Source organism: Rhipicephalus microplus, chromosome 1 (genome assembly GCF_043290135.1).
Source record: "Rhipicephalus microplus isolate Deutch F79 chromosome 1, USDA_Rmic, whole genome shotgun sequence".
NCBI classification, from domain to species: Eukaryota; Metazoa; Arthropoda; class Arachnida; order Ixodida; family Ixodidae; genus Rhipicephalus; species Rhipicephalus microplus.
In genome coordinates this window covers 278,889,042-278,912,881 of record NC_134700.1, presented here as the reverse complement: position 1 = coordinate 278,912,881, position 23,840 = coordinate 278,889,042, and the positions used below count along the sequence as shown (strand labels likewise).

The 23,840-nt window shown below is 47.8% G+C and overlaps 1 protein-coding gene across 2 annotated transcripts in view; it reads right to left on the bottom strand.

Moving 5' to 3' along the window:
* The window catches only part of LOC119188261 (cathepsin B), a 34,126-nt gene that overhangs the window by 4,390 nt on the left and 5,896 nt on the right, over positions 1 to 23,840 (bottom strand). The window contains exons 3-5 of one of the 2 annotated variants that reach the window (XM_075895836.1): positions 15,100 to 15,224; positions 5,564 to 5,796; positions 4,879 to 4,995 (exon numbers count right to left, since the gene is read on the bottom strand). In XM_075895836.1, the coding sequence (XP_075751951.1) occupies positions 4,879 to 4,995; positions 5,564 to 5,796; positions 15,100 to 15,224 (475 nt within the window). The remainder of the gene's footprint in view (positions 1 to 4,878; positions 4,996 to 5,563; positions 5,797 to 15,099; positions 15,225 to 23,840) is intronic. The other variant, XM_075895839.1, reaches the window with a different exon arrangement.

Below are 23,840 nucleotides of genomic sequence, written 5' to 3'. Positions count from 1 at the left end.
ATTGAAACCTCATGATTTGATTGATATGTGGGATTTAACGTCCCAAAACCACCACATGATTATGAGAGACGCCGCAGTGGAGGCCTCCGGAAATTTCGACCACCTGGGGTTCTTTAACGTGCACCCAAATCTGAGTACACGGGCCTACAACGTTTCCGCCTCCATCAGAAATGCAGCCGCCGCAGCCGGTATTCGATCCCGCGACCTGTTACCCGAGCTCTGTTACGACCTCAGTAGGCGTCTGGGGGTTTATTGATACACGGTTCGAGGGACGAGCCGTATCGGCGCAGGCAGATGATGATGATCTTCTTCTTCCACACCCCTTGCTTCTTTTTCCTTCTTCGTCCGGCACATACGTGGCGTAACATTTCCCCCCTCGCAGACAAAGCGCGCCGCGCGTTTCATGCAGTGTCGCGTTGACTGAAAGGCTTCAGGCGAGCGACATGCGTGACCTCTGTCTTTCTGGAACGTCTCCCGCTAGCTGTAAGACGTGCGATGCGGTAGTCGACTGCGCTCAGGCGGTCAAGGATAACAAAAGGTCCGATGTAGTGCGCGAGCAGTTTTTGGCACAAGCCACGTTTGCGTAAAGGCTTCCACACCAACACGAGATCTCCCGGAATATATGTGGCCTGCCGGTGCTTGCTGTCATAACGAACTTTCGATCTGTCTTGCGAGGCTATTGTACGTAAACGAGCAAGACGACGAGCTTCTTCGGCGAGACAAAGAGTTTCTGCTAGGGAGATTTCTGATTGGTCCCGATCAGAGAAGGAAAATATTGTATCCAGAGTATAACGGGGGGGTCGAACATAGAGGAGGAAGAACGGGCTGTAGCCGGTGGTCTCATGTTGGGAAGTATTAAACGCGTATGTGACGAACGGCAAGACATCGTCCCAGTTCTTGTGGTTCGAAGCAACGTACATAGAAAGCATATTCACCAGTGTTCGAATTGTTCGCTCGACGAGACCATTCGTCTGCGGGTGATAAGGCGTCGAGTGTCTGAGCTCTGAGCCACACATACGGAGAAGTTGTTCGACAACGTCTGCCGTGAATTGACGTCCACGGTCACTTATGATGACGCGAGGGGGCCCATGACGCAGTATGATAGAATGGAGAAGGAAGGACGACACTTGACCAGCAGTCGCGGATGGCAGGGCAGCAGTCTCGCAGTACCGAGTAAGATGGTCAGCACATACCACAATCCATCTGTTGCCTTTCGATGAACGCGGAAAAGGGCCCACCAGGTCAATGCCAATTTGTTCGAACGGAGAACTGGGAGGCGTCACAGGTTGTAGATGTCCGGCCGGAGCTGCTGAGAGAGATTTGTGCGCCTGGCATTGCGCACAACTGGCCACGTACAACTCAACTGACTGGCGCATACGTGGCCAGTAGAAGCGTTCCTGGGTACGATGAAGAGTGCGCGTCGTTCCGAGGTGACCTGAAGTGGCGTCATCATGCATGGCGTACAAAACAGATGACCGTAGTGCCTCTGGAACCACCAGCAGGAAGCGGGAACCGGTGCCGGAGATGGATTTCTTGTACAGTAGACCATCACGGACGCAAAAGCGGCTTTCCGGAGTGGATGCTTGTGCGATCACGAATAACGGATTCAAACTCACGTCCTTCCGCTGCTCAGTTTCAAAGGTGGCCTTATCCGGGAACGCTGGTGCTACGGACGCAATCAGATGATCGAAATCGTCAGCGTCGCAAACTGTAGCATCAACTGGCATCCTTGAAAGGCAGTCTGCGTCCGCGTGTTTTTTGCCGCTCTTGTACGATACCGTGAAGTTGTACTCTTGCAGCCGGAGGGCCCAGCGTGCTAGACGGCCTGACGGATCCCGAAGGTTGATAAGCCAGCACAAAGAATGATGATCCGTAACTACTTGGAAAGGACGACCGTATAGGTATGAGCGGAATCGCTGCACAGCGAAGACGAGTGCAAGGCATTCTTGTTCGGTCACAGTGTAATTGCGTTCCGGCTTACTTAAAGTACGACTGGCATATGCGATTACGTGTTCCACTTGATTACATCGCTGTATGAGGACTGCACCTATGCCAATGCCGCTTGCGTCGGTGTGAACTTCAGTCGCCGCAGAAGGATCGAAGTGCCGCAGGATAGGCTGCGACGTGAGCAAGAACTTCAGTTGGTTGAAAGAAGTTTCACAATCAGGAGTCCATTCAAAACTAGCACCTTGGCGGAGAAGACAGGTCAGTGGAAAGGCAACTTCTGCAAAGGCGGGAATAAATCGGCGAAAGTAAGAGCAGAGGCCCAAGAAGCTCCGAAGCTCCTTCACTGAGCCAGGTGGTTTAAAAGCTCTAACAGCCGCCGTCTTATTCGGGTCGGGCCTGATGCCATCCTTGTTGACGAGATGTCCCAGCACCAGTGTTTGTCGAGCTCCGAAATGACACTTCTTTGCATTAAGAACCAAGCCAGCATTTCGAATACATTTCAAAACCAGCTCTACCCTTTCGTTATGTTCACTGAATGTACGCCCGAAGATAACAACGTCGTCAAGATAACACATACAGATGTTCCACTTCAGGCCGCGCAGAATGGTGTCCATGAATCTTTCAAATGTAGCGGGCGCGTTACATAGACCAAAAGGCATCACGTTAAATTCATATAGTCCATCCGGAGTAACGAAAGCCGTCTTTTCTTTGTCCATTGAATGCACAGGTATTTGCCAATAGCCTGAGCGTAAGTCTATGGACGAAAAGTAGGATGCTGAATGGAGGCAGTCTAGAGCGTCATCAATGCGTGGGAGAGGGTAGACATCTCTCTTTGTGACGGAGTTTAGACGGCGATAGTCCACACAGAATCTCCAGGTACCATCCTTCTTTTTGACTAGAATCACGGGAGCCGCCCAAGGACTCGATGATTCTCGAATGACACCCTTCTGCAGCATATCACGCACTTGTTCATCAATTATCTTGCGCTCAGACGGCGACACTCGGTAGGGTTTCTGGCGGATGGGCTGTGCTGTTCCCGTGTTTATCCTGTGGAGAATCCGAGACGCGGGAATCGAGGGCGCATGGTCATGGGAAAAATCGAAAATCGCCACGTATTTCGACAAAACGTCCAGAAGCATGCGGCGTTTGTCAGTAGTAAGTGACTTGTCGATCATAGGTAAAAGTTTTGAATCGGCCGTAGAAGTATTGGCTGAGGCCCCACCTGGAGCATCACTGAGGGCAGCCACTGCCATCGGTGAGTATGTTTTGAACTTGGCAAGCTTCAGTCCTCCTGGTAGAACCACCGACTCAGCTGAACAGTTTACCGCCCATAGTCCTGTGCGTCCTTGAACGAGTGACACTATGCAATGCGGCACCAATGTGTTCTTCTTAATGCAACTGAGATGAAAGGGCTCCACTAATGCGTCGAACGCACTGTCACTGTTTTCAATGTTACGCCAGTGTCCGTGCCAGAAGCTGCTGCCGGGTCTTGAGTCGGTGGGCCAGTGTCCTTGAAAAGGTGGGACAGCAGGTTTATCGGTCAAGCTTGTCCACTGATCATAGCGTGGTATGCGCGAACGATCGCAATACCTCGATATGTGACCAGTCAGACCACAGTTGTAGCACACAGGCGCAGGACGAGGTCGTCGCCGTTCTTCGAAGTGTTCACGTCTGCGAGCGTTCGCGTAAGCCCGAGATTCAATGAAATCAGTTGTCGGTGGGTGGTATGGGCGTACGGAACGGAAACGTTGAGGGTACTGTGATCGCTCGTAAAAAACCGGACTTGACTGCTGAATACGCCGAGGCCCTGCAACCTCCGTTGCGTTGACGGATGGATGTTCATAAACTGTAAGCTGTGGGGCAGTGGTGTCCTGCGGGAAATAGGATGGAGACGTGGCAGCTGCCCGTTCACGTGTCATTTCGCCATGTCTGAGTAACTCTTCCCGAACAATTTGGCGGATGGTTGCCGAAAGGTCACCAGTTGAGGCCGCTTCTATGCTGGCTACTGAGGTGACATTTGCCAGACGACCAAACTTAGGCGCTATTCTGCGCTGCTTCAGGGTTTCAAACGTGCGGCAGTGCCGTACAACGTCAGACACTGAAGTCAGGCTTTCCCTGCTAATAAGGAAGTTGTAAACATCTTCTGCAATTCCCTTCAGCAAATGCCCCACCTTGTCCTCTTCCGACATGCTGGAATCGACTTCCCTACACAGCCTCAAAATCTCTTCAGTATACACGGTGCAGGTCTCACCGGATAGCTGGGCCCTCTGTGCAAGACTCTGCTCGGCAAGCTTCTTTTTTGCAGCTGAGTTGCCGAAACACTTCTTGATTTCTTCAACAAAGCGTTCCCATGTTGTCAGAATATCTTCATGGTTCTCATACCAAACGAGGGCAACATCAGTGAGGTAGAAAACAACGCGTGACAGTTGGGAGGCAGCATCCCATTTGTTGCAGTTGCTTACTCGCTTGAAATGTTTGAGCCATGAGTCCACGTCGTCATTGGCCCTCCCGGAGAAGGTTCGTGGCTCTCTGTGATACGGCCAAGAACTGCTGGGGACTGGTTCCCGAGCTTCTGTTTCGTCAGGCATGATGGCCAAAGAAGGAGGCAGGCCGGCGAGGCGACGACTCCGGCGAAATCCGAGGGGTAGCGGTCCCGTCGTTGGTTCCTATACCCAGCACCTCCACCACTCTGTTACGACCTCAGTAGGCGTCTGGGGGTTTATTGATACACGGTTCGAGGGACGAGCCGTATCGGCGCAGGCAGATGATGATGATCTTCTTCTTCCACACCCCTTGCTTCTTTTTCCTTCTTCGTCCGGCACATACGTGGCGTAACAATATGTTAGAATTTTTTTTCTCTACACTAATTTGAGGGCTATGATCTCTGACATAAATGTGAGGCCGCTGCGTCCTAGTCGACCATGTACGCACCAGATTTGTAGTGGACGAAGTCAGCGTAGACGGTGAAGTCTGCCTCCACTGGACCGTTGGTCATGATCTCAGCTTGGATCTGCTCTTCCGTCGATGGCACTGAGTAACCACTCTTGCCTGTTCACGAATAAAACGAAAGCATCGTTTTCAGTATTTTAATGCGAAGAACATTGGGTAGCTTGACCACAGACACACCATGGTCTTAAAACACTTTTCTACTGTCTTCCTTCAACGCTAAATTATCATCAGCCTGACTACGTCCTGTATAAATAAAACTTATTCGGTACAAACATACGTTATATTTCTAAAAACGTAATACTTCAACTGTTATTATGAATGTTAACCTTACTTCTGTTTTACGGGAAAATCTGTGCTTCTTTCTGATCTTGATAGTTTTGCTCTGTGCATTTCTATTTCAATATTTCAAAAATTGTACTTGCTGTGAATTCTTGTCATGTTTCTTCTGTAAGTGTACGGGGAGTACAGGGTCCAGTCGAGTTGCCTATTGGCAATTTTGATCTCATCATCTTTGCTGTTTTTTTTTTGCATGTTTTGTACGTACGAGGCAATACGCGAAGCAATTGACGTGTCTCAAGCATTGCACCACGTCTCATTGCGTAAAAGAGCCAGCTTTTTATCATTACGAAGTGCGCGTTGATATTCGAATTTCAACGTTCCCGCTCACCATAGTGCTTGTCGTCGTCATAGTGCACGTCGTAACCCTTGCGACACATGTGCACACAGCGTGGTGTGGGCGGGATCTTCTTGTCGCAGGGACCCAGTGTGCCGTTGATGTGATGGTCACACGCCTTGATCGGGTACGGCATGCAGCCGTCGTCCGAGTCGTAATTGCCACCCGTGACGATGCCCCTCTTCACCCAGAAATTCCATGCTGAGCCCGGGAAGCCTCCGTTGCACCTGTGTTATTCCACAGAACATCTTGTACAGTTTGGCATTCTGCAGCCCAGTTAGTTGCAGGGCTATCGAAGGACTGGGTACGTCTTGTTGATTGTATAAAACAAAACTGTTTCAGTATCGCATACTATTATTTGCACTCTGTTAATTAATTGGTACCATGCACGTTATCAAGGGGGTTATAAATCTCAATGTGTTATAGGAAGGGCCCATTCAGCCTTCAGACAGAGTGATAGACGTCGTAAATTTGCACCAGGGCAATTGTACAACGTCCTTGCTAGAGGACATTGTGTTACTGACCTCATGAAAATTCACAATGATGATTGCAACTGTCCTGATAGAATTGTACAATATCCAGTGCCGTCCTTATACTATTGGCCAATGAAGTCGCTGGAGTTTTCTTACCGGGAGGCTTAAGTGGAAGGCATCGAGAGAAGAAAAAAAATATTTTGTAGCGAACAAAAATTTTGTCAGGAAATAGCTTCGAAATTGTCTTTCCGTGAGCTCGTGAGGAGAAATAATAGGTTATGTTCCAACCTCCTTGCCTCTATTTGGACCCACTGTCTCTATACTCTACCATCTTTTTACTTTCCGATTAACGCTCGTTTAAAACAGATTTTCATCGTTGAAGTGCACTGCATCGACCGACACATTTTATTCGGTCTATTTCGAGGCATTTACGTTTTCTACGAAACGCTGCGATAAATGCCCTTTTTTTTCCCTTAGTACGAGGTAACGCTGTCCAGCTTCCACTGTAAATGTCCCTCTTCTTCTTTTTCATTGGCTGTTAGCGGGCAGGTCTTCATCTTCAAACTTGTGCTTCATTTGCAGGAGAACTAACAATCTGTGATTTCTCTTTTTATAACTCCGAGATTCGGTTGCACGAGTGGGTGCATCTTGTTGATTCCGTAAAACGAAGTCTTTTAATTATCCGTCCGCCTCGGTGGCACAGTGATTACCACGCTCAACTGCTGACCCAAAGGTCGTAGGTTTGAATCCCGGCCGCAGCAGATGCACCTAAATGAATTTGATGTCTTAGAGGCCCGTGTGCTTAGATTTGGGAGCACGTTAAAGAGCACCAGAGGGTCATAATCTACAGTCTCTCGCGTGGTCATATGACAGTTTCGGGACGTAAAACCCTAACGATTATTACTGAAGTTGATCAGTATCCAGTGGCATGTGCGCAGCTACGAATGCGTGCTAGATGGGAAGAAATTTTTGTCGCAGTTACCACCTCACCGACATTTAATTTTACTGTTGTTATTTCTTAATGCAAGACAACGTGTTGTTTTTAATAAAAGAACACATGATGCTTAAGGTTTTTTTTTTTTTACGAGTACTCTGATGCCTGCATTGCTGCTGCCATCTTTTACGAAATTGGAATGTTCTGTCAATCTAACACCCCAGTTTTCGGTATGCCTTCTTCCTTCCAGAACAGCAAATAAAGTGAATTGAATTGAGTTCAATTTTTTTTTCCTAATTCTCACTTCTCTTTATTAGTAACTTCTATTTCTCAGCACGCGGCCACTTTCTCCTGGGTACGACCATGTGTTAGAATGAAGATGAACAAGTTCCGAGGCGCACGCGCCCCGTTAATAGCTTAACCCTACTGAAACGTTCCGTATGCGAGTCCAATAATTCCATATGTTTCCATACGGAATCCATATGTTTGTTGTATATTTTCCTTATATTTTCCATATATTTCCGTAATATTCTTACGGAAACATACGGAATAATTGGACATCGCACAGGAACGTTTCAGCAGGGTTACTGCTCATTCCAGGCCTGGAAAAGACATACTAAGGAAGTACAGGCGAATTCAGAGTCTCCATTGGCGCGTCAGAAATATCGAGTGTTCTAAACGCGTAGCCGTGGAATGGCACCGACTAATGCGTCGGGTCATCCGATGGTGCTTAGCCAAATGGTTCCCCTCGACGACTTTGTTCCGCGATCGCCGCCGCCTCGCGCTCGCTTCTTCTCATCTCCTAAGCGCAAACAGACTGCCGCAGCAACTTATGCATAACGGAGGGATCCTGGAATCAGCTACGCGATTCAAGTTTCGATTTCTCCTTGCTCTTCTCTTTTTTGAAATCAAAAAGGCGCAGGGGAGACCGGTAAAGAATTGCATAACGCCATTGCACAACTATACTTGCAGGCATACACAGTGAGGGAGTCCTAATTTAACAAGAAACAGGTGCAACTTCATGTCTTTCAATACCGCTATTTACCTATGTTTTGTTTTTTTGTTTTTTATATTGCGCAATGGCTACGCGAATAGAACAAGAACACCCCACTTAGCATGATGACTCTTACGAAACCTTATGCAACATGGTGGCTGGAGTTTATATCAAGGGTCAATTTCAAGTACATACGGCTGCCATGCAGACAGATCAAGTTCTTGAAAAAAAGACGATGATCACGTATGGAAAGTAACTGAAATGACTGATCTATTTTTAATTACCTTAAACAAAAGCGTTCTTCCTCTAACGGCTACAGCTGGAGCCATGCAATCTCCTCAAAGACGGGCACGGAGCCTGAAATTCTTTCGTGGGGGAATGGTCGATAGCGCGCCAACGAGAAAGAGCTCAGCCTGACACCTGTTCGTTTTAGCACGACGACGTTTCTTCGTCGGGACAATTGTACCTCGCATGTTAGCAAGGCACTGTGTAGCTGCCAGTGTGATAGCCATTGTCGGACTCCTGGGGTGAGCATAGCCAAGCGCACACAGGGGGAGCAAAGAGAAAGGGGACCCCCCTTCCCTAATCATCTGAGCGAGCTACGGGATGTGGAGGAAGGGAGGATAGTTGCCCTTCCCCCTTATGATGTATCCTGCACGTACCTGTAGGTGTAAAAGTGTAGTGCATGTGAGCTGAGGTTTGGCAAGATGTGTTCGCGCCTAATCGCAGAATAGGTATAGTATGTGACGTGCCATGTTATTCGCCGCAGTATGTGCATACACGCATGGTGCCGGTGGGACAATTGCACATTGTGAGAAGTGGATTTGGTGACTGTAAACTAAACTGCTTGTGCAGTCTTGTAAAGAGAATCAAGCTTGTTCGTGGCATAATTCGTCACTAACATTGGTAACAATCTTCCTGGCCTCTTGGAATGCGCGTTCATGTAAATGACGTCTGTTTTGTCATCATCGTTAGAGTATGTCTAAGAAGGAAATGTTCTGTTGAGTGTTATTGACGTTTGTGGCAATAAATTTTTTCTAAACGATGCGCGAGTCACATTGGGAGATTACGTGATTTGGGCCGGAGGCGTTCGTATTCCGGGACCAAGCAACCACGCGGTCACTCTCGAAGACTGAGCACTATGTTTTCACTCAAATGACTGAATCAAACCACGAAATTCGAACAGCAGTTCGACCCGGTGCGAGCATTTTAAGAAGATTACTTGTAAGTTGTTAACTTACAGGTCTTGTACTAATATAAACGATGACGAGTTTTTCTGCAGGAACGATGGCTACGCATCTTGAAACTTCTCTTTCTTGGTCACTGCATGTTCCTTCAACGGTAAATCTTCCCACTAACATTTATCTTGTTAGAATCGCTAGCTGTCCTGTGTTTCAGAGCATACACTATTTAAATATTCATTTGTAGCTACTTCGTTTGTCCAATCAGAAACGTGATACCGGTGAACGTGAAGCGGCTTTTTAATTCAAACGTGGCTTACCTACATTCATGTTCGTTTAATATTAGCTGACCCGCTGCAAGCGCACATAACAAATGCGAGCATTTCAGCGCATGAGCTGTGCCTTAACTGAATTATCACTACGCCTTCTCGTCAGTATATCAATTTCATCAGAGAAAAGTGATATCTCCCTAAGCACTATAATTGAGCAATCTATGATGGCCCGATGACGCGAAAGAAAGTCCCATCCAAGAATGACTTCGTGGGAGCATGATGCCAACACAAAAAATTCAATGGCATAAAGTTCACCTTGGATAATGACACGTGCAGTGCACACAGCTGTAGGTTCTATGCACTGCGAGTTGGCCGTGTGGAGCATCAGGCCCGAAAGAGGCGTCGTCACCTTTTTCAACTTGCGGCATAAGGTCTCACAGATTATGGAAACGGCGGCCCCTGTGTCGATTAGCGCTTGTGCGGCGGTCCCCTCAACATTGACGTCAATAACGTTTTGCGGCAAGAAAGATGGAGGCCTTAAGCAGTTCGAATTGTATGCAGCTGTTGCCTCCGGAGCTGCAGCGATCAGTTTCCCTCTTCCGTAGCAGGTCGGCGACGCATAGGTGACAGGGAGCGTCGTCGGGGCGATGGTGACCGATGGTTTGCGTAGGGTCGAGGACCGTCAGTGGTGTACCTTGATGGCGTCCTAGACGACGACGCCATTGACCTGCCCACAGTGTCGACTGGAGGGGGATCGCGGCGACAGTGGCGGGCGACGTGTCCAGCGATACCACAGGCGAAACAGATGGGCCTATTATCCGGCGTCCTCCAAGCGTCTGAGCGACGGTAAAATGGAGCTGAAGATCTCGCGTAGGGATACGGCGCAGCAATTGGGGTTGTAGGCACGACATAGGGTGGCGTGGCAGGTTGAGCATATGGCATACGCTGTTGCGTAGGACGAGCAGCGACGGCGGCGTACGTGAGAGGCGTAGTGACTGGTGGTTGCTGATGCACCGGCGGAAGGGCTTCAGCGACTTGGGTCCGAATGACGTGTTGGAGGTCCGGTGCCAAAGCTTGCGTGGGCTCATGTGTCAGTGGCAGCAGTGACAGCTGGCGCGCTACCTCTTCGCGGACGAAGTCCTTGATTGTCGAAAGCAGCGGCTGCTGATCGGTAGGATGGGCAGCTAGGTGCAAGCTTGCGAGCGTGTCTGGCGTCGTGAGGGCTTGACGAGCAATTGCGCGCTGCCTACGCAATTCATCGAAGCTTTGACAGAGGGGAACGAGGACAGCAATTGTGGGGGGATTTCTCGCGAGCAACATCTGAAAGGCGCCGTCGTCAATGCCTTTCTATATGTGCCGGGTTTTTTCTTCCTCAGGCATGGTAGAGTTGATGCGGTTGCATAGATGCAACACATCTTCAATGTAGCCCGTGTAGGTCTCACCTGGTTGCTGCGCACGGTGACGTGAACGGTGCTCGGCTGTGTTTCTTTAACGTGCACCCAAATTTGAGCACACGGGCCTGCAACATTTCCGCCTCCATCGAAAATGCAGCCGCCGCCGCCGGGAGTCGATCCCGCGACCTGCGGGTCAGCAGCCTAGTACCTATAAGCCACTAGACCACCGCGGCGGGGCGTGTTGGACCAACAACGCTGGCTTCAAAACGGCATGGCTTGCTAAGGCTCGCTGCGTGAGGTCACGCTCCCTCCTTTGTTTTAGGGGCGAAGCTCCTTATAGCGGCACCCGTTCGTTCCTCGAGTTCGTGGTGTGTAACAATTGTTACATTTTGACCTCCAAGGTGGTGCCGGTGGGAGATTTTTACTGTGCGTTGTTGAACAATAAAAAAAGTGCTCAATGTACATGCCAATGGTTGCTAACGGGGAATGAGAGACAGGAGCATTCGACTTTTAGTTAACGCGCACGCTGCGATCCCCATTAGTAGCCATTGGTATGTACATTGAGCACTATTTGACAAGAAAGGGTTGCTACGTTATACTCTCTGGGTGTAACCTCCTTAGTTTTAGAAAGGTTTAGCGAGCGTTGGGCCGCAGTGCCATGAATACAGTGAACTAGTAAATACCATGAACTCGAGGTGATTAAAGGTGGTAAGTAGACCCGAAGCGCAAGCCGTAAGAAAGTGTGCGTGGGCCACCTCTCGTTTAGTCCTTGGAATTTCCGCTGGATGGCGGTGCTTCTATATGGGGAATACATGATGAAAAGATGCGAGATGCTGGTACTTGGAGTGTTGAATAGATGGACGAACGGACACACAGACAGATGCATGGATGGACGCATGAACGGACGCAGGGGCGGATGCACGAACAGACGCACGGACGGACGGGCGGATGGACGCATCGATGGTCACACAGACGGACGCATGGATGGACGGAAGCAAGAACGAATGGACGGACGAATGCTTCGCCCCACTCTCTATCATTCACTCCGTGGATATGCTGCCAATTTTTTTAAAGACGATGGTCTTTCTTGGGGTCCTTCGACGCAAATATTTTGGTCTGTCTGTCTGTCTGCCCACCTTTAATGGTACCCTAAATGGCTCCAAAGTGACCAAACGATACTCTAAACGGCCGACCCCATCCGCAGCGCCCACCAATATTGCTCAAGGTACAGCGTTCATACTTGTGGGATCGTCAATTATAAAGCAATTATTGTATATATCTAAGGCACCATAACAACACGCCAGTATTACGTATGTGTATTTCTTACTAGAAAAGGCATAATTAAGTAATTTTAAGGATCGTAGCCTTTATAAAGCTGCGCTGGCCATGCAACGCTTGCACGAAACGGCAAGTGTTTCCAACGCTTTGCTAAGACGACACGGTAGTGGCACCTACCCGTCGCCTTGCGTTCTACACCTTATCACCTCAGAGAGGGGCGCGCAAGGCGTGCGCCCCGTTTTCCAGGATAACTGCCAGATAGCGCTCACGCTTGAGGCACTCTACCGCAGCGCCTCCAGAATACCATTCACCGTTTTTCTTGCGCAGAACACCAAATAATTTTGTTCACTCTCTCCAGACGCAAAACTATCGTCTTTCGACGATATTTCCAGTGTAACATGCAGATACGGGCCCAATTTTTTTTCCTCCATGCTTTCTGCACTGCGCAAGCTTTACTATACAGCCACCGTGATTAACCCTCCTTCGATCGAGCGATGACGTCTATGATGATGTCACCATAAAACGGAACGTGGTGCGACGTCATAGTGACGTCCACGATGAATTCGTAATTATGCCACAAAATTAGCAATCTGTGACGTAATCATGACATATGGTGACGTGGCCATGCGAAGATGACTTATTTTTATCCCTCGCGTTACCACCGATGCCGCGAAACGCCGATGACAACGGACAATTTTTGTGTTTGAGGCGGCATCAATAATTTTGACATTATTTAAACAATTTATGCAAAATAGACAATACCTTAAGTTCGTATAAGTTAAAGGGCCACACCCCAGGTTTAAAGTCGAGGGGGTGATTTTCTCCTCGTTTTCATAGACACGATGCACCCTCCTCGCCCCTTAGTTCTTGAATGTACGTGAATAAAATCAGCACTAAGCGCCAGAGCCTAACAAAATTTCACGCTTCTCGGCTGCACGCTGTTATCGCCGCTTGCGCAGTTGTAAACGCAAAAAAATGAAGATTGATCGGTTGATTGTGCACAATATCCATGCGAGACAAAAGAACGGATGGGCGTCTGCATGGCAAAGCAGTGCAGGAGACAAATCACGCGTGGTATTTCGCGTATATCAACGAATCCAGAGCATGTACGCTGAAGACGTCACAGGAACTACTGTCTGCGTCACAGTAGTGCGCCAAGAAAGACGAGAAATATCAGCAAAAAATATTGCGCTCTTTTTTGTATTTTGGGAGCATGATGAGGGGCCCTTTAAGTATTGCATGTAGCTAGCTCTTATCGGCGTTCGCTGGTGCCTTAAGTGTGCGCGAAATAGTATTGTCTATAACTGCAGGGACGTAGATCAATGGAGCTCTGGATTTCAATTCTGCTGTTTCGCAGATTTCGCCGCGAGCGTACAACAAAACTTTCCGAGCCATTTGAACGTTTCAAATCCCGATAAGACAAAAAAAAAGCTTCGTTGCCACGTCGTTTATTGCGCGTCGTAACTGTACCTTCGAGGCAAGAGATAACTCGTGTCGCTTCAGTTAATTGGGCTTCCTTGAATTAAACTGGCGGCCTTCTTTTTTTAAGTGGCTGTAAGGATGTTGCCCCAAAGCCTCCTCTCGCTCTTTTCTTTAAGTGAGGCTTCATTCGATCGAGTTACGCAAGTGGTCTCGCAATGGCTCAACTTTTCGAACTCTCGAACGTGGCATTGTAAAAGAGATACTAGACTAAGCCGCGTGAACTTGGAAGATTAGGCTGTCAGATCTGTCTAAACAAGTTATTTCTGGTTGAAGAAACAGTACCGTTCGTTAGGCTGCAAACCATTCACGCTAATATTGCTTCCAGCTGCTTGTATTTCGAGAACAGGCATACGGCTACTTCGATCGCTGTGGTGTTTGTATTTGTAATGTGGCGTCACATGTCTCGATGACAATGAATATGATGACAACGCTATAGCGGTGATAGAAGACAGTGATGATGATGATGATGGTAGTGATGATGATGATGATGATGATGATGATGGTGATGTTGATGATGGTGGTGATGATGATGATGATGATGGTGATGATGATGATGATGGTGGTGATGATGATGATGATGATGGTGGTGGTGGTGGTGGTGGTGGTGGTGGTGGTGGTGGTGGTGGTGGTGGTGGTGGTGGTGGTGGTGATTTGTGGAGGGTTTCACGTCGCACCAAAACCACGATACGGTTATGAGAGACGCCGCAGTGGAGGGCTCCGGAACCTTTGACCATCTGGTGTTCTTTAACGTGCACAGACATCGCACAGTACACGAACCTCTACCTTTCCGCCTCCATCGAAGTGTGACCGGCGCGGCCGGAATCGAACCCGCGACCTTAGGTTCAGCAGCTGAGCACCCTAGCCCCTAATCCACCGAGACGGACATGATGCTGGTGTTGGTGGTGACAATAATGATAGTGTTACATGGAGCCGTGAGTGACGATGATAATGGTGGATAGAGGTAGTCGAGCTGATGAAGATGGTGATGACTATGCTCAATGACTATTCTAATAAAACATGACGGTAGTTGACAACTGCTACCTGATGATAACGAAAACCTTGGTGCTGTGAAGATGGTGATTGTGACGGCTGTGACGACTGTAGGAAAACAGCGGCTGGAACTTATTAATGGACCATTTTTTTATTTTGGTTATCTACCTCTAGCACAGCCTGTATACTGAAGGCGTCTCATGTGTTATCACCACAGTATGTTTAACAATAGCTAACGCAACGACAATGTGACTCCCTGTAAACCACGACTGTTTGGTAGTTTGCGATGCACACTTGATGCAAGGCTTACCAGGTGATAAGCAAGTTTCTTTTTTTTTTTTTTTGTAAGCTGAAGTAACCACAGCTCCAGACGAATATAGTAAGCTCGTCTTCAAAAATGAATAAAGCAAGGAAATTTTCGAGGGCTCGTTTCTTTGACACAACCTGGTTTTCATTGAATCTTAAAAAAAGGAAATACGAAAGGATAATAATAGCAGATAGCGAGTAGTGCAAAACGACGCCATTCTCTTACCCATCTCCGCAGAATTTGCAGCATGACAGCAAATCATCAGCGGAAAGGTGGACTACCCGCTTCCGTCCTCCTGGTGGAGAATGAATGCAGGTCCGGTCCGACATGGCCTCCACGGCTCCAAAAGCCTGTTCAATAAAATAATTAATTTAAGTTAACTTAATTTGGCACACGCCCCAAGGGCAGAGTCTAATACATGTAGTCTCGACACACATAATACTTCTAATAGAGATAGTTCTGTACAGATCGTGCAGGTCCGTTAACAGTACGATCACGATGAAAAGAAGTAATAATGACATATAAAGACAGTTACCATAAGCGAAAATTTTTCACGATTACGTGTCACCGAGGCACGCATCCCGCACGAGAAGCTTCATACACGAAGCAAACATTCAGTCGTGTAACTGGCAGCATGTTCGTGTGTGTGCTGTCACGTGCTATCTTTTTGTCTCTTCCCACCTTTTTTCTCTCCCTCTTTCGAGCTCCCCCTTGCCCGTCTCCGCGTGTAAGGTAGCAAACCAGCCTCCCTTGACTGGTTAACCTTCCTGCCTTTCCTCCTCTACCATTTCTTCTTCATACACGAAGCATTCCCAAGCAGCCAGAACGGCATGAGACTTGCTGTCGCAGTAAAAAGAGGATCTAGTCATGAACTGATTGTTGTTCAAAGGTCTTATCGTAATATGCTATCCTCTTCCGTCTATTTGACCTCCTTTGTTCTCTCTCCAGCGTAATGTAGTAAACCATATAACGAAATCTGGTTAAACACACTCAGTTTCATATTATTCTTTTCTCTCTCTCCCTCTCTTTCGTTCTATGACTCTCTCTCTCTCTCTTTGGGAATAAACATGATGCTGAAAAGGTCTGATGAGTCAACAAATTCGTGGCTAATACTGACGCAAAACAAGCTGGCAATTCTCTCTCTCTCTCTCTCTCTCTCTCTCTCTCTCTCTCTCTCTCTCTCTCTCTCTCTCTCTCTCTTTTTTTTTTTTTTTTTGCATGAAACTTCCTTCAGTACGTTTTACGGGCCTCTCAAAATTGCTCGTTGATGGCTGTCCCAACAGTAAGTCCCGTTCACACATCACGTGGCTATTTAGGAACAAGCATGACATGCACACCCCCTACCCCCATCCCGCCCACCGGAAAGCCAAACACCACGTTCCCAGCCAGACTGAAACCGGTACTCTCACAACCAGAGCCGGCAGTCACGCGATCGGTCTCGAACGTGTCACGAGAATACGAAGGAAATGCAATGGCTCGAAGTCACGACCAACAGGTTCGGAAATAACTCGGTAATCACACGGAGGCGCCCAGAGTTGTCACGCAGCGTGAAATACTCTATTGAACCTGTTCAAAAATACTGTTTTGGACGTCCCGAAGTTGCAGCTTGTGATTCCCCTTACATTGCAGGAGTGAATATTCGATATCTTCAACCACCACAACAAAAAAGCGAAAAAAACAGAAGCCCACTTTTGATCTAGAAAATGGGGCCAAGCCAAACTTGGCGTTTGTGCGTCCGGACTAGTATTTTTCTTTCTGTTTTCTTCTTTTCTTACTTGTCTTTATTTATTTATTTTTATCATATTGCGCAATGCTCTCTCGTAACTTTTTTTCTTGCTGCATACCAAGAGAAGGGCGTTCACCTGCGTGTTTAACAGGGCTACACTTTTTTTTCTTCGTTTTATTCTACCAGCAATGCCATGCGTGAAACAATGAAGTGCAATAGAGGAATACGAGAGCGAAATGTAGCAACGTGAAACAGGGAGTGACCGATAAAAGATCAGATCGCCACATCATAAATTATTGTTGATTTCCGACAAGACTACGATCCAACGTTTACAGAACCGTTCTAGACATGTTCTAGAACCTGTTTTAGAAACGTGGCTACCATAGACAAAGCATCGATTATTTAAAAACGGCCCCTACAAATACGCATGTGGCCAACGTACATTCAAGGGCGCCAGCACAATCTATAGCTCAGAAAGCTTCATAAAAATATGCGACCTTCGCTTGATATGCTAGCCAAGTTAACATACTATTTGGGAATATACGTTCTAAAACTACGTACTGGGGCTTACCCCTGTATTTACAAACGCTCCTCGACTCGACTTCCACCTTTCACTTGACAGAGTTGAGCCCTGCGCCACCGCTCGGCTGAAAATGACGCTGCGCTACTGAAGAATCGCCGCAGATTATCGCTGATATGCAGTGACTTGCCGAACCTGGAGACGGCGCTTCCATCGGCTTTCTCAAGTGAAGGTGAAGCGTTGAGTGAAGGGACGTTCTAGAATACGGGGGTTAGAGACACTGTAGTGGAGGGCTCCGGAAAATTTAACGATCTGGTGGTCTTTGACGCGCTCTGACAACACACAGCACACGGGTCTCCACCATAGCGTCTCCGTCTAAATGCGGCCACCCCGGCCGGGATACAACCCGCGAACAGCCAAGCTCCGTAACATCCACATCGTCGCGGCGGACATTATAGCCCAGTTACAAGTATTAGAGAGGAGGCCGCCAATGAAAAAAAAAGTATACATGTTTCGTGTACACCAATAAGCTTTGGGGCGAATGGCCGCTGGAAGACAATGAAAAAGTCAGTCGCGACTTTCGAATATCGATCCATAACTGTCAGTTTGTACGAAGTTCTATCTACTTTGGTCGAAGAACAGAACTGTTATTCATTCTTCCGCATGTGCTACCGTTCGCAAATAAATGTATTAAAGTTCATTAGTTGTTTCTTAATGTCTTTTGTGGGTTGAATTTCCCATACAGAAAAAACAGCAATAAAGTGTTATTTTGCTTGCCCTCTCCCCTCTTCTATAGCATAGATGTTGCGCTGAACCCAGCCGTCAGGTTGCGCAATTTGCATCACGCCATTCAATCCAAGAAAGGGAACAAATTTATTCACACGTCGACGATGCTTCAAGCACGCCACAGCACCGTCATCTTTCCACAGAAAATTTTTTTCTCATCATAAACACAAGCCGAACTGCCACTTCTTTTTTTGTAATAGTCGGATACGTTACACGGCTGCTCCGAGTGAAGTTGTGTAACGTCCTCTTGGTTGATATGTGAAATTTAACGTCCCAAAACCACCATGTGATTATGAGAGACGCCGTATATAGTGGAGGGCTTCGGAACTTTCGACCACCAGTGGTTCTTTAACGTCCACCCAAATCTTGCAACGTCGTCTTCAACAACAGTACAAGGCTTCAGAGCTGAACGACTCCGTTCGGGATTTCAACTCCACCAAAAAAAACGTACGTATTCCCTGTGTGTAACTTTGATATCAAGCAATATCCTAGATGCACGTTTGCCTGCTTACTTTTTTTTTGTTCATTTATTGATCCGTTTACTTGTTTGTTTATTTGACTGACTCTCGCATTCATCTTCTTGTTCACGACTTTTATTTGGAGCACGCCATACCACAATTTTCCGGCCCTTGACCGCTTGTCTGTTTTCGCCTTCGGCCGGGTCAACAAAAAAGAAAGAAAAATCAATAAGCAAACGGCGCGCAAATCGACCACGATCCCGCGACATACTGCGCTAAGCATGTTATGTGCCCGAAGACACCGACCAGTCCATGTTGTACATCGCTCTCTCCTTTCTTTCTATTTCTCCCTCTCTCTCACTCTGTGGCGACCGTTACTATGTAAACACGCGTTTTTGCTTCCTTTAAGCTTTCTCGTGGTCAGCCGCAGCTTGCAAACCGACGCGCCAAACTGTCGCGGTACAGCGCCCGGCAGCTTACGTAATTAAGGGAGCCATCGATCAAAAGGGCGAGGTAGCAAGCGGCTATTCGCGTGGTCTCCGGAACGCTCTCCGGGGCCCATTCGCACAACGCCTTCGAAACTTGCGTCGTTCTTATTGATTGGGCTTCGATCGAGCATATAGCAGAGAGCAAGCGCAGGTTTAGCGACCCACCGCCTGCGGGTTCAACGCACCACCCAATTACGGTATGGAGCGGCGCGTAAAAAAACCACGCTATGTCGTGGTCACACCCGCTGCGTGTATCTTGCACCACCGACTGCATTGCTGATTAGGGAATGCATCTGCAATGCATTCGCGACCGTAAACTGCTGTTCTTGCCGCAACAAGCTGCAAGCTCGACGTCTCCAAAGTCTGAAAGACACACGAGCTAAAAAAATAACAGATAGTGCGCATTACATCAGTTAATCAACACTAGTACTTGCCAAAGAGAGGTGGCAGGGAGGGGGAGAAAACGTGGGAAAGAGTGCTGCAAAACGCTATCGAATGAAAGAGAAAGAGTGCGAGAGAGAGAAGGGAGAAAGAGTATCTTCTGACACGTAATCCCTGCCTCACAGCACGCCTACTGTGAAAATAGAGCTACGGCAGCCCATCTGAACGCACAACCGTGGGCAATGCACTGTATCACAAAAGTCGCCTGTTGGGGCGACACTGTTAGGGAAATAACTTCACAAAAAGTACTTTCCTTGGGTGGCTGCGTAAATTAAAGCTCACTTTCTTTTATTTATTTATTCATTTATTTATTTAATTAACCTACAACGCCCATGCTGGCATTATTGTAGGCGGTCCGAAGAAATATCGCGCAGCTGGGCAATCGAAACAATGAAGTCCGCTCGCGCAGCTGTTCTTTCGCATTCACCCCAAAACACACATTTTCTGAAAAACAATAGTTGAGTTGTTCCACCACAGGAGGCGGGCTCAATAACACGAGAATACACTAGAGGCCTGTGCAGAAGAAATGTAGCGCATCCGTAGAGTATGAAGCAAGAACTTCACATACTTGCGGGTTATATGATCACTATTCACAAGCAGAGCATAACTCGCACAAGAAGGGGAAAAAAATAGCAGGATATCCACGGAGTGAATGATGGAGAGTGGGGCGAAGCATTCGTCCGTCCATTCGTTCTTGCTTCCGTCCGTCCATGCGTCCGTCTGTCGCCCGTCCGTGCGTGCGTCTGTTCATGCGTCCGTCCCTGCGTTCGTCCATGCATCCGCCCCTACGTCCGTCCATGCGTCCATCAGTCGGTGCAGCCACCTGTGAGTCCGTTCATGCATCTGTCTCTGTGTCTGTTCGTCCATCTATTAAACACTCCAAGTACCACCATCTCGCATTTTTTCATAATATATTCCGCATATGCACCGCCATCTAGTGGACATTCCAAGGACTGAACGAGAGGAGGCACACGCACACTTTCTTACGGCTTGCACTTCGTGTCTACTTCCCACCTTTAACCACCTCAAGTTCATGGTATATACTAGTTCACTGTATTCATGGCCCAACGGTCGCTAAACCTTTCTACAACCAAGGAGGTTACGCTGCGAGTATAACGTAGCAACCCTTTCTTGTCAGATAGTGCTCAATGTACATGCCAATGGCTGCTAAGGTGGAGTGAGAGACAGGAGAATTCGGCTTTTAGTTAACGCGCACGCTGCGAATTTTTTATTGTTCAACAACGCACAGAAGAAATATCTCACCGACACCACCTTGGAGGTAAAAATGTAAGACTGGTTACACACTACGACTACTACTACGACTACGAGGGACGAAGGGGTGCCGCTATAAGGAGCTTCGCCCCTAAATAGAAAATAGGGGGCTTTATAACTCGCGACGGTATAACCTCTTTCCAACCCCTGCGCACTTGATAACGTGATAGCGTTAAAAGCTAGATTTTGGCACTTATTCTGCTGTCTGCATAAGCGTAGGCGACGGTGCAGATGTCGTTGGTAGTGAGTGAAAAATCACCATCTTGTCTATGACTAAAAATAGTGAAGGACGCAGATAAAATAAAGAATAAAAATATTCTACCCCGAGTCAGGATCTAACACATACCATACCGTCTGCGTGCAGGTAAGGTGCGACTTCGTAGTTCCAGCATCGAAGACTACCCAGCACCTCCACCAAATTATAAGGGGGTTTATCTGCCTGGTTCAAGACCAACTGCCTGGTTCAAGAGGCGTCAGTCACTGTCACGAGCTCAGCTCTTCGTCGTAGTCGTCTTTCAGGTGCTCCAACTAGATACTGTCTCTCTCCCTCTTCCCCACTACAATATATGTATATGCCCCGCCGAGGTGATCTAGTGGCTAAGGTACTCGGCTGTTGACCCACGTGTCGCGGTATCGAATCCCGACTGCGGCAGCTGCATTTTCGATGGCGGCGAAAATGCTGTAGGCCCGCATGCTCAGATTTGGGCGCACGTTAAAGAACCCTATAGGTGGTCGAAATTTCCTGAGTCGTCCACTACGGCGTCTTTCACAATCACATGGTAGTTTCGAAACGTTAAATCTCACATATCAATCATATCAATCAACCCACTTTGGGCATCATTTCCTCATCTTTGTCAGCCACTGCATGAACAATTGGCACAAAATTCCTTGCAAGTGTTTATTTAGCGGATACAACGCTTCTCATCAGAATGACGAAAAAAAAGCTTAGTGTATGCTGGTCCACTGCCCAGAAATTATTCTTATTAATGCCGTAGTGGGCACCCAGCATGTGTGCTAGCATGCAGCCGCACGCTAGCTCTCTGAAGGGTACACAATCCTCGCACCTTGCCCTCCATTGCCGGCAGTGCGGCTGCACAGCTGAGTTAAACAAAACCGCTGTGTTGATGAGGCACAGAGACCAACGCACGCGTGAAATTGCTGAAGCGTATAAGAAATCATAAAAGCAGCATACAAGTCAGTGAGCCAGCCTTTGATCGCTCTCACAGATGCTCAGATTTCGTATCTACAGCAAACTTTATTATGTGGTTGGTGGGCGTTGTCAACATTTTTTATGCCTTCATGTTCGCATATACGTGACACGTTTCTTCCATTAAACCTTCACTTGTTAGACAGCACGTGGGATCGTGCACTTTCTTGTGCTTTTTTTTGTGCGTTGATCGTGCTGAGCGTTACTCTCTCCACTTTTCTCCTTACTCTCTCCACTTTTCTCCTACCACCTGCTTGCACTCGTTCCCCTCTCTCCTCTTGCCATGCCGCTGGGAGGGATGCTGGGACAATGCAAATACAATGCAGTCACTTGCACTCGCGCTTTTTGAGCCATTTCGTCACGAGGCACATGAATGTGGGGTTGTCGAGAAGGAGATCATTGCAAGCTGCACGGCATCCAAAAGCGAACTTGCAAGACAGTCGGACTTTTCTGCCGACAAAAATTTGTGTTCTCGTTATGTACGCGAACATGAACGTTAAACGTGAACTCGCCATTCTGATAACCTTCTTGTATAGCGACGTCATTAAGAGGAGCATGAATGGATGCTGTTTTACAGCCTCACCTTTATTATCGTGCTCACATATCAGTTCGCGCGATCGCAAAAACGACTCGCTTGCTGATTCAATGCTTTCAACGAGGTTGATTGATTTGGGGGGTTTAACGTCCCAAAACCAGCATATGATTAGGAGAGACGCCGTAGTGGAGGGCTCCGGAAATTTCGACCACCTGGGGTTCTTCAACGTGCACCCAAATCTGAGCACACGGGCCTACAACATTTCCACCTCCATCGGAAACGCAGCCGCCGCAGCCGGGATTCAATCCCGCGACCTGCGGGTCAGCAGCCGAGTACCTTAGCCACTAGATCACTGCGGCGGGGCGCTTTCAACGAGGTACTAATGTGACGAGTGGCAAGACAGATCGACCGGGAGATATGCAAGTGCGTGTACTAGCTGTAGGAAGGCACACCGCGCCATTTGCGTATAGACATTATTCTACAAGCACCTGTCACCCGTAAGCTATAATGCCAAGCCATTTGTTCGCCGGCAACAGCACTATAGGCGCATACTCCTCGCCGTGTATAAACAAGCAGTGGGGCGCCCTCGTTCGCGAGTCGAATGGCCCCCCTTTGCATTCATTATTCGCAACAATGCGTGTTCACGCGCGGAAAAGGGCGCGCAGTATACAAACATTGTTCGCAGATCAGGAGGCCGCGCGCCACTGTGTTGCTTATCTATAATTCCATGTGCGGCAATTGATATGGCGCAGCTAAAACATTAGTTGCGCGCGGTCGGGGCAATGGTCGTTTGCTAGCGTTCGTTGGCTCGGCGTGCGACTGTGTCGGCAGGCCTTGCTCACTGAGATGCGAACGAAGTGTTGACGCGTCGGCATGGTAACATGGCTGTGCCATGTGTTCTTACAATTTATTGATTGATAACAATGTTTGTTTTAGTGGCACGAACAAGCGTAAGAAGGCAACACAATACAAAGTCGTAGCTCAAGCTCTCTGTACCTTACTCGATCCACAAGTTCACGATGCCGTTCACTCTCCTGCTCTTCTGATTTGATTGATTGATTGATTGATTGATTGATGAAATATTGATTGGTAAAACCTCTCGAATGCCGAATCAGTAAAGAGACCTTTCGTTGTATCGCTTAAGTGCATGCTGTTTTCCATTGCGTCGTGACTATATTGCACACGGCTGCCACCAATGTATTTTGTATCCTTACGATGTATAATACACTTAAGTCGACCAATATGACATCCGGGTCACTACCTTAATTTGATTACTATGAAAACAAAACACGAGAGGAGACGCTGACGTCACACGTATTCGCCTATACAAAAGACCATGCACGACGTTCAAACTACCACGGCACACAGAAGGTTCTTTGTCGTTTTACTCGGAGGCCCGTTTTGTGACCGCAGACGTCCACAAATGACCCCGAAGTAGAAACATTTTGAAAACAGGCGAAAAGTTAATGACGAAGGCCATCACGTGAAGCGCCAACGTGGTTTTGATGTACGCGTCTTACGTTGCCAAAAGAA